The sequence below is a fragment of the Thermobia domestica genome, chromosome 14 (assembly GCF_964235325.1).
Source record: "Thermobia domestica chromosome 14, izTheDome1.hap1.1, whole genome shotgun sequence".
Taxonomy (NCBI): Eukaryota; Metazoa; Arthropoda; class Insecta; order Zygentoma; family Lepismatidae; genus Thermobia; species Thermobia domestica.
The window spans coordinates 2,186,813-2,197,540 of NC_137467.1; the positions used below are offsets into that span (position 1 = coordinate 2,186,813).

At 36.0% G+C, this 10,728-nt stretch overlaps 1 protein-coding gene across 1 annotated transcript in view; it reads right to left on the reverse strand.

Moving 5' to 3' along the window:
• LOC145670550 (uncharacterized) overlaps positions 1–10,009 on the reverse strand; it is a 40,627-nt gene extending 30,618 nt beyond the window's left edge. The window contains exon 1 of the mRNA XM_081739356.1: positions 9,854–10,009. Coding sequence (XP_081595482.1) covers positions 9,854–9,958 — 105 coding nt within the window. The 5' untranslated portion in view covers positions 9,959–10,009. The remainder of the gene's footprint in view (positions 1–9,853) is intronic.
• Positions 10,010–10,728: the final 719 nt, after the last annotated feature.

The window sequence follows — 10,728 nt, forward strand, 5'->3', positions numbered from 1 at the left end:
CACGTTCTTTTCCTGATTTATCTCTTCCCGAAATTTTTGGACTACTTCCTTTATAACACTTCTTTCTGACATTTGCCGTAGACATTCCAATGCATTGCTTATAGTAATATCAAGTCTGAGGGCAAGAGATAACTTGGATTTGTTCTGCGGATGGGAGAACAAGACTTGTTCGCCATAATGATGAACTAATAGCTTCTTTGTGACTTTGTTATCACCTCGAATGTTCATTGACTCCTCTTTATCTGCAGAAGCAGATACCAAATCTTTCGGTTGGGGAGATAAGAAAGCTAATTCAAAGGCTGTAGTTTTAAGTTGTTCGTGTATCTCCTTCAGAAGCGTATTGAATGCATTCATTAGAATGTAAAAATTTTTGCCAGACGAAAGAAAGATTTCCTTCTGATTGAAGTACTCCCGACGACAAGCATAATGGTATAATAGACTTTGAGCCATAGTTTCTTCTCATACACTGCACAGACGATATTTTTCTTTTTTGTTAGTTTTTGGTAAAAATACATGTTTTTCGCAACAGTTTTCCAACACATTGATGTTCTAGTCGCAACAGTCGATGATATTTCTCTGGAGCTGCAACCTTGTCAGCGATGGACACATTTTGTTCTGATGTAGTTACAAAAGATTGCGTGATACTATAAGGGTGTGCAGTTTTCTTCAGTAACTCTTATAGACGATCACAAGTCTTCTTTCAGCATTCGATTTGAAAAGAAAATGAAATGAAATTTGTGAGTTTTACGTCCCACGGTTATGCCGGTTAGGCTAAAGGAGACGGTGATGATGGGAAATGAATGAAATGAAGAAAGTGAGAGGAAACGGGAGAACCCCGAGAAAACCCACGCACACGGTGTTTGTCCACCACAAAGTTCACTTGGCGGGAGCAGGGTTTGAACCCGGGACTCCAAGCACCAGAGGTGAACGCTCTACCACTGAGCCACCGCGGCCCCTAGCATTTGATTGGAGTTTCTCCAAAGACATCGGTTTGGGATTTTGTATCGTTTTGGAATTCCTTTGCTGAAACATGATTGGTATATAATGCACAGTGATACATACGAACATTTCTGCTGCTTTGCAGGAGAATTTGATATTCCAGGGACATTTTGATTAGTTGTGTATATGCGTTATTCCAAGATCATTCACGCTGACTGTCAGTCCTGAAAAGCACATGACACAAGAGAAATTATTAGTGCTAATTCAAGAAAATATATGACGAATAAGAATGACATCACAGTAGCGTAGGCTAAATATTTGCTATGGCGTTTCTACAAAATTTAAAAGTTTAAACAGAGACAAACAGTTAACCAACAGTTTCAAATCAAAAGAGTTTAGCTCCGGTAGTAAATTTTCCCACTCACATCCTGGCAAATACCCATCTAAATCCTTCGCTTTTTATTATTATTTGGCCATGAAGCAAACGCCTTACAGGTATGCAACCACATATACAATTAGGTGGTGTTGGAATGTATAATGCGTAGGATATGATGCTTTAGTTTCTTTCTATTTTCAACACTTCCACTGTACCCGTAAAACTGTAATAAAGAAATAATGACCATGTTTTTTTTTTTAATATTCAAAAATTAGAACATGACAATCTACATAAAGTTTGCTATCGTCCCTAACCTGCGAATGTCGATTATAGTCGACGTGTTAAAATTTGTCTGTATCTTGGTTTTGTCGATTGTAGTCGCCAAAGGTTTTCTGTGTGATTTCTATTGTTTATCGAAAACAATAGAACACAAAAAAAAATGAACGGTACAACTTTGGCGACTACTCTCGACAAAGCCAAGATACGGACAAACAAATTTTAACACGTCGACTATAGTCGACATTCGCATGTTAAGGAAATTTTGTTTCTGTCGACAAAAGTCGACTTCCTCTGTGAAAGGGTTAAATAACTTATTTAAGGTACGCATAATATAAAACAATTTGTCTTTGTTAAACGGGAAACAAAAATAACCGTAAATAAAATGTTTGAAATCTAAAGTTATAGGTTGAGGCTCAAGCGTTTTTGTTCTATTGCAGTGGTTCTCAAACTTGTTACCGCGAACCACATTAGATATTGACAAGTACTTTGTGGCCCACCTACTTTTATCCAAATTCACATTGCCATTCTACGTAATGATGGTATTTCAATTTTGTAAGCCATAATTCTAATTTTTACATATAAAGATAACACAGAGCTCACATTATTCTCAACGCAATGTCCTACCCCGTGACAGATTTTGACTCACCCATTCTCTTTCCATCCTAACCCAGCATCTCTACTGGCTGTACAACAGGACAGGGCTCTGAATAACCACTTACTGTTCACCTCATTAACAAACGCTTTCAGTTTTCACTTTCTGAATAGTACTTACTTTACAACATAACTTTCTGGATCAAAATAAAATTTTCACAATTAAAAGGAAAAACTTCTCGCGACCTACCAAAGAAACGGCCCGCGACCCACACTTTGAGGAACACTGTTCTATTGTATTAATGAATAACTCTTAAGATTGCTCATTATCATAACAGATCTTTACAATACTTTCAAACCATCCTGTTTAGTACTGTTTGACCTTGAGAAATCCTTCGATGAAGTAAGGCATAAAGGACTTGTTGCAAAAATGTTAAACTTTAAATTTCTTCTTGCCTTAACTCGCTATATCATCCCATATTTCTACATTCTGGTGTTCCACAAGGTTCAGCTCTCTCTTCCAAGCTTTATCTACTATATGTCGCAGACTTACCACCACTACCAGATAGCGTACACCTTTTTCAATATGCCGACAATACCGATTTCCTTGCACTGGGAACAACAGTCCAACAAATTAATCAGTCACTGCAATCTGCCATAAATTCCTTCGATAGCTGGTGCAATAAATGGCGGTTACAGGTCAATCCTGACAAAACACAAATATTATTCATTCTTCCGCCCAAGAAACACAGTAAACTTCAGAAAAATCCAGATCACATGAGCTTAACAGTTCACACACGCTTAAAAGCGTCCAATTCTGTAAAATATCTTGGCCTTACCATCGACAAACACCTCATCTGGCGCCCTCATTTAAACACATTTGCAATTGCTACCAGACAGTTGCTATAATAGGCTGAATATTTTAGGGCGATTAACTGACACAACTTGGGAACTCAAATCATCGATTGTCCTAGATACCTATAAAGTTTTTCTGTGGCCAGTATTAACTTACGGGTTTGTGGCTTGGATCAACGCATCTCTCTTTTATTATGAAAAGCTAAAAATCCTTGAACGAAACGCATTACGAATCGCATTTCGCATCAAACTGCGCAGCCCTACAAACGAACTCTATGCCCTTCTGCCTTTCCCACACATCCTATACCACCTCGAAGCACTCAGAAGCAAGTATATCAGTAAACGGTTCGAGGAACGCCACGCCCTTCTTTTAGATACCATGAACTTCGACAGAAACTACTCTTTCTTCTCCCCTTCATCACACTCCACTCTCTTCTATTTTCCTTATATCATTACTCTTTACCCCCAGATCATCCCGACATTCATGCTATTGCTGCTTACAAATCAGACTTCTCTTCAACGTTCATATTTTCATCTTACGATGCACGGTAGTCCATGTGTTCTAACAGGGTACCCACTGTCTACATCATGGTTCTGAGATACCCCAGGACCGGAAGATAAGCTAATTTGTCCTTGTAACATATCCTAAGTGTTGTGATGTCCAGTGCAATTCCCCTTCAATTTATTTTCCCTTCATTTATCATTATAGCTTAAATGATTTAATGTCCTTCGTTAATCAAGATAATCAATTACTGTAAATAAATTTGTATCCTCTTATATCGTTTACCCAACCTTATGGTTATAGCACAATGTTATAATGTCTGCTCTATACATACATATAACCATGGTGTTCTTTATCTCTTATATATGTATATTTTGTTTGTTTGTTTGTGCAATAATAATAATAATAATAAAGATAAATAATCATAGACCAACCGCCTACACCAAATGTCACATATTCCTATTACACCACTTTCCATATAAGGGCGTAACCCTTTGGGAAGCTAGCCTATGTGCTAGCACAAGAAAAGCTTTCGTTAAAGAAAATGATATCCAGTCTTACAATATACTAAAACAGAATTCAGTGTACAATAATGAACCTTCTTCTATTCTTATGATTGCTATTACAAAGATAGCAATATCCACCTCCAGTATACCATAGTATTAGGAATAAAGTTTTTAAAGAAAATAATGAAACATCCCTTAGAACCTCTCCCACTCCTTTTCCTCTCAATTAACAAACTTCTCTTTCCTCATGGAGGGCGCAACCCTCGAGCGGGTAGCTAGCCTCGGCTAGCAAAGAAAAACGCTTTTGTTTGGCAAAGAGAGGGTGTAACCCTCTATTGTTTGGGAGTAGAGGTCCTTTTGCTCCTAGAAAATAAATTGATGAATAAAGTTTTATGAAGTTAATCTTATTCTCACACCAAAAAAGCACTTTTGTTGCTATTATACCATTTTAATAGATTAATTTGTAAATTATTTCATTGTATATCATTTACTTATTAAACTTTTTTATTTCGATATTTGATTACCTTTTGATAAACTTCCATGTTTATAATATAGTTGTACCAAGAAGTTGATTGTTTAGTTTGTTTCAGCATTGCATCATTGATTACTAAAATGAACCGTTTAACTAGAAGTACGAAAGATTTCCGCTGGACTTTGCTCACGTTTATATAATAATACCAGTTAGGAAAAAGGAAACATCCACTGGAGATTATGATGCTGTTGGTTCTTCCAAGGTACTGATATTTAGACTGCAAGTACTGAATTTTAAATTAAAAATGTGTACTTTAGAAAACTTTGTTATAATTTGAAATTCGAGAACAGGTTCCTTCGGCACGACTTTAAACTGTCTGTTAACTGCCATATACATGATGACAAAACAGACTTTCCAAATACTGTTTTTTCCTTAACATAACGTAGATCTTTTCATATTTAAGATGAAGCTTTGTTCCAAAAGTTTCTCTTACTCTTCTCAATAATGTCTAACATCGTTCTTTTCTCCATTTCGAACGCGTTCTGATTCGTTTTTCCGCTCGATCCAACAAATTCTTTCCATTCTTCTCCACACCCACATTTCGTAAAATTTCAGTCGTTTTTCGTCACTTTTGCCTAATATCCATGTTTCATTCCCATACATTACAACATTCCACAGGAAGCATTTCTTAAGTATTTTCCCAACTCTTTACTCAAGGTCCACAAAACACACTTTTCTTAATTCTAAAGGCTTCTTTCGCCATTTCTATCCTTGCTTTCATTTCACGTCCGCACTTCATGTCATTATTACGAATACTACACAGTTATCAAAAATTATTCACTTGTTCTACTTTCTCACCCCTCACTTTTATATTTGACACAGTCCGCTTCGTGATGATCATCATGGCTTTTGTGTTTCTAACATTTATTTTCATCTCATATTCATCAAATCCCTTCCTCAAGTTTTTAAAACATGCTATTTACTATCTTAGATTGTCTAAGGACTAATTGTATCATGAGGGACGTGCTAGAGCGTATGGTAGCAGGAAAGATATGGAGGGGAAGAGGGAGACTACAATTAATGGACGATAGAAAAACAGAATGATCATACGTGAAGACGAAGAGGATACCGGAGAACGATGGAACATGCGAACTTCTCAGTTGCTGAACCTAACCGAGCAATAAGGGCAGAACACCTATGATGATGATGATGATGATGATGATGATGATGATGATGATGGTGATTACAGCTTTCTGGACTCAAAATATTGGCACTGTTTATCTAATTTTAGCAATAAATTCATCTTGTTGATTTCATGAGAGATATAGATTTCAAGACACAAATGTGTGAGAAGGAACGGAAACTAGTTTGATGTATGGAAAAATGTCCATTGTTTATAAATCCCATTCAATTAAAAAGTGAAAGTTCTTTTTTTTTTCAGGTCATGTATTATCAGTTCCAAAACGTAGGAGTCTTGTTTCACACCAGTATTAAAAGGACAAACCAACAATTGTTAGGACAGTGGTTGGTACATGTTGCTAGATGTCCGATGTCATAGTTAGAAGAAGGAACAAGACAAAAAAACAAGTGAGATATAGACATAAACTCTTCGGGCGCCGGGTGTCGTATATGACACACAAAATTAGCATTATTTATCCCGATAGAGCAACAACATGGCACATACGATAAACATATTTTTCTTCTTTTGCTTTTCGTCAGAATAGGCGCTGCATTTGATACAAGCTTGACAATTGAAGGACAATTTCCGTAGGTCTCCTAGGTAGTGTTTCTGGAATGAAGAAAATATCGCAGAAACAGGAAAATGACACGATTACGTAAGTATTGTACTTTTCTTTCTTTAATGTGTTATTTTTGTAATCCATGTTGAATTTATCTTGTTTCAGTCTTTTTTTTGGGGGGGGATTGAGACCTTTTATTTTATCACGTGTCGTATGAGACACTATGAAACCAACTGTTATAAAAGATGAGTATTCATAATCTAGAGACATCTGATGTTTCCAATTTCACCACTTTGGTTTTATGAGCATATGACCATGTTTTAGGCATTGGATATTGTTCTTGTATTGCATAGATGATAAGTGTGTAATACCAAAGGCGTACTTAGTGGGGAGGCAAGGGGGTAGACCACTACGACAACATTGTTTTTAACTTTTTATTGGTAGAGTTCCAATGTGTCCTATATGACACATATGATTGTCACTACTTTGTGCAAAGAAACGTAATTTCTGTTACTCTTCTCACATACAAAACGAAAGTATTAAGAAAATAGAAAATTTACAAGACAAAACTATTCTGTTCTACTACTGACCCCGAAAAGATTATTATTATTATTATTATTATTATTATTATTATTATTATTATTATTATTATTATTATTATTATTATTATTATTATTATTATTATTATTATTATATTAGTGCAATAATTATTGTTATTCAGTGATGTCCACGGGCGGGTTTTAGTGTGTAGATTGCAGCCATAAGATTTGGGGTAGAAGGGCGAATCTCTATTACTTATTTTGGTAGTAAAGGCAACTTTGAGAGATGCTTGTGTCCAAGCATTTGAGGATAGGTACAATTTTATTCGCATTATTATTAAGAATGGTAGTAACTGTTAATATTAATGAACTACCTGCGATATTACTGTGAATGTATATGGCCAGCCAGCCTGCTTTTTAGTGGGTGATATCAATATACTGACTTTCACCGCCCTTATTTCTTTATCTCCAAACCTGGTTCACAATCATTTATTTTTCTAAAAAAAATGATCTCTCAATTTGTCTCAAAATGTTGAGTGAATACCAAAAATTGTGCCTTGAAGTCAAAGTCAGGACCACAAATATCAGAACTAAGTGCGATAACTATTATACTACAACTATTATTATCATACTGATATTAACTCTATTAAGAACAACAACAAAAAGTACTTCGACATTAATAAATGCAGTGGCGTATTTACGATTTTCTTTCGGGGAGGGCTTTGCTAACTTTCGGGGGGGGGCTTTGCCTGAAAATGTGAAAAGTCTGCAAGATATTTCATATACTTTACTATAGTAAGTAAGATTTCGGGAAGGGGGGCTTAAGCCCGGAAGCCCCCCCCTAAATACGCCACTGAATATATGTGTGATCAAAATTTACTAACATTACGTTTCTACCGATAGTCATAATGATCTTGATGACAGTTTCTAAGTTACTTTTATTCTTTTGCATATTAGTATATTATTATTAATATTTATGGAAACGGATCTCTTCCACTATGTCTTGGTCGTATTATTAGTTTCAATTATTCACAAACATTATTTAGACATTTTAGATGAGCAAGTGTATACTATTTTGTAGATATTCACTGACAACAATGCAATCTTACAAAATGACAATATGCCATTTATTCAAAGATATCCATCTTCAAAAAAAGAGTTGAAATATATCAGTTCTCTGGCTCCTCGCAACACCTCGAAGTCCCAGTTGGAACATTAATGGCAAGATTTAAGCCGAAACAGCCCAATGGGTGCTTCGGAGGCACCGTGCTCAACTTTTAGTGCCATTATTCTTAATGGGTATTTCGTCCCGTGTCCTACGCTCTAGATTTCTCCTATCTCTTTGAACACTCTCTGATTGCGTTTCCTAAGCATTTTTTTACTTTACCTCAGAAAAAATGATTACTTTTTTATGCTAGCGTAACGGCCCAAGGGGTGCCTCTGAGGCTCCTATTGAAGTATTAATTTTTCTAATTATTTGATACTGTTCATTGTTTATTACCATTGACAAATCATTTTATAGCAAAGTAGTGGCTAGCCTTTCCTATTAATGGCGGAAAATACAAATGGTCGCGGTGAGTTCAGGTAGCTTGTATATGCAGCAGGGAGCCACAGAGGCACCCCCTGGGCCTTTTAAGGGTAAAATTAGCATGGGCTTTCTCGAGTTAAAGAAGTTAATTCAAAATAATTTTCTATTTCATCATCGCTATATCAAATCACTGCTGTACTTCCTGCCATCATCTGTTCTTACGTGCTAAAACATTAGTATAACAAATAAGGAAAACAAATGGCAGCACTGCTTTTCAAGTAACTGTTGGCAGACAATTCACAGGTTTACAAGCCTATTATTGTGACAGATTTAGAGGCTCCTATTGAAGTATTAATTTTTCTAATTATTTGATACTGTTCATGGTTTATTACAATTGACAAACGATTTCATAGCAAAGTAGTGACTAGCTTTTCCTATTAATGACGGAAAATACAAATGGTCGCGGTGAGTTCAGGTAGCTTGTATATGCAGCAGGGAGCCACAGAGGCACCCCCTGGGCCTTTTAAGGGTAAAATTAGCATGGGCTTTCTCGAGTTAAAGAAGTTAATTCAAAATAATTTTCTATTTCATCATCGCTATATCAAATCACTGCTGTACTACCTGCCATCATCTGTTCTTACGTGCTAAAACATTAGTATAACAAATAAGGAAAACAAATGGCAGCACTGCTTTTCAAGTAACTGTTGGCAGACAATTCACAGGTTTACAAGCCTATTATTGTGACAGATTTAGAGGCTCCTATTGAAGTATTAACTTTTCTAATTATTTGATACTGTTCATTGTTTATTACCATTGACAAATGATTTCATAGCAAATTAGTGACTAGCCTTTCCTATTAATGGCGGAAAATACAAATGGTCGCGGTGAGTTCAGGTAGCTTGTATATGCAGCAGGGAGCCACAGAGGCACCCCCTGGGCCTTTTAAGGGTAAAATTAGCATGGGCTTTCTCGAGTTAAAGAAGTTAATTCAAAATAATTTTCTATTTCATCATCGCTATATCAAATCACTGCTGTATTTCCTGTCATCATCTGTTCTTATGTGCTAAAACGTTAAACAAATAAGAAAAACAAATGGCAGCACTGCTTTTCAAGTAACTGTTGGCAGACAATTCACAGGTTTACAAGCCTATTATTGTGACCGATTTACAGAAAGCATAGAACGTGATTAGTCACTAGGTATAAATGACAAATATAGTGTGTAAAGCTCTGCTCATACGAAATAGTAAAACCCAAGGCAGGTACTCATGGCCAGTAGTAAAATATATGATGGAATGCGATATCCTTGGTGTTGAATTAACATACAAATAACACGCTAAAGTGGTAGCAATTTTGTGCAGTTTCAACATCTTTTTTTTTTTTTTTTTTTTTTTTTTTTTTTTGCTATATAGAGTTTACATATATGAAGTTTGAAATCATGAATGCAAATGAAAGTGCTTTTTTAATTTTTAAAAAAAGTATTACCTGCTTAGCAGATTTTAATATAACAAATAAAGGTTAATAACTCACCTCGCTCTTGGAGCTAATAGGCGGATCAGCCGCTTTAGTAACTGTGACCAATAAACAAAGTCCAAGCAACTTGAGTATGAAGATAAAATTCCCGTGGGAAATCATAGTGCCAAAGCAGCTGCTCTTGAATTGGGCCGAGGTCCAATGTTCGAAGCATTTCATGAGCACGAACAAAAGGACTCAAAGCAAGCTACATTTGTAGGACTTCCTCATCACTGGTGCTGTTGGTATTAAAGAACCAATCGGATTTATAATCTCTGCTAAAAGGTGTCTAACACAATCGCTTTGCGTGTTTAGATTACAATGCTATAAATTGAAAATCCTTCCGCCCTCAGTACTGAAAAACTCTATAGCGATCATTTTTCATATAAGGTAGAATGTTACGTAACAACTCGATATTTTCAGCTTTTATCCCTCGGTTGATTTTATCCGTGTTCTTCACGTGGATAGAATAAAAATTTGCAAAGCATTTGAACTCTCTTGCGCTCTTCCCTTCCCCTAGGATACTGGAGTGTGAAAGTGTAATGATATAAATCCGCAATATCACCTTCTTCACTTCAATTCACCTCACTCTTTTGCCACCAGTCACATCGGTGAGGTTAAACTTGGATTTAAATGGCATCAAATGTCGCTATTCACCTTAGCAATAACGAAAACTAAGCACTTAATACTAATATTCGTCGTTGTCAACTATTTTACATATAAACCACTCTAGTAAAAATGTAATTTCATTTGCACTAGGAAATGGGCGGGCCGCAGACGTTAACGCACTCTCTTGGGCCACGAGTATTTATTTATTTCTACTTTGCATTGGGAGATGGGAAACAGGATTCATTCATTATTGGGTTTTTGGCTGTTTACAACACAAAATTACA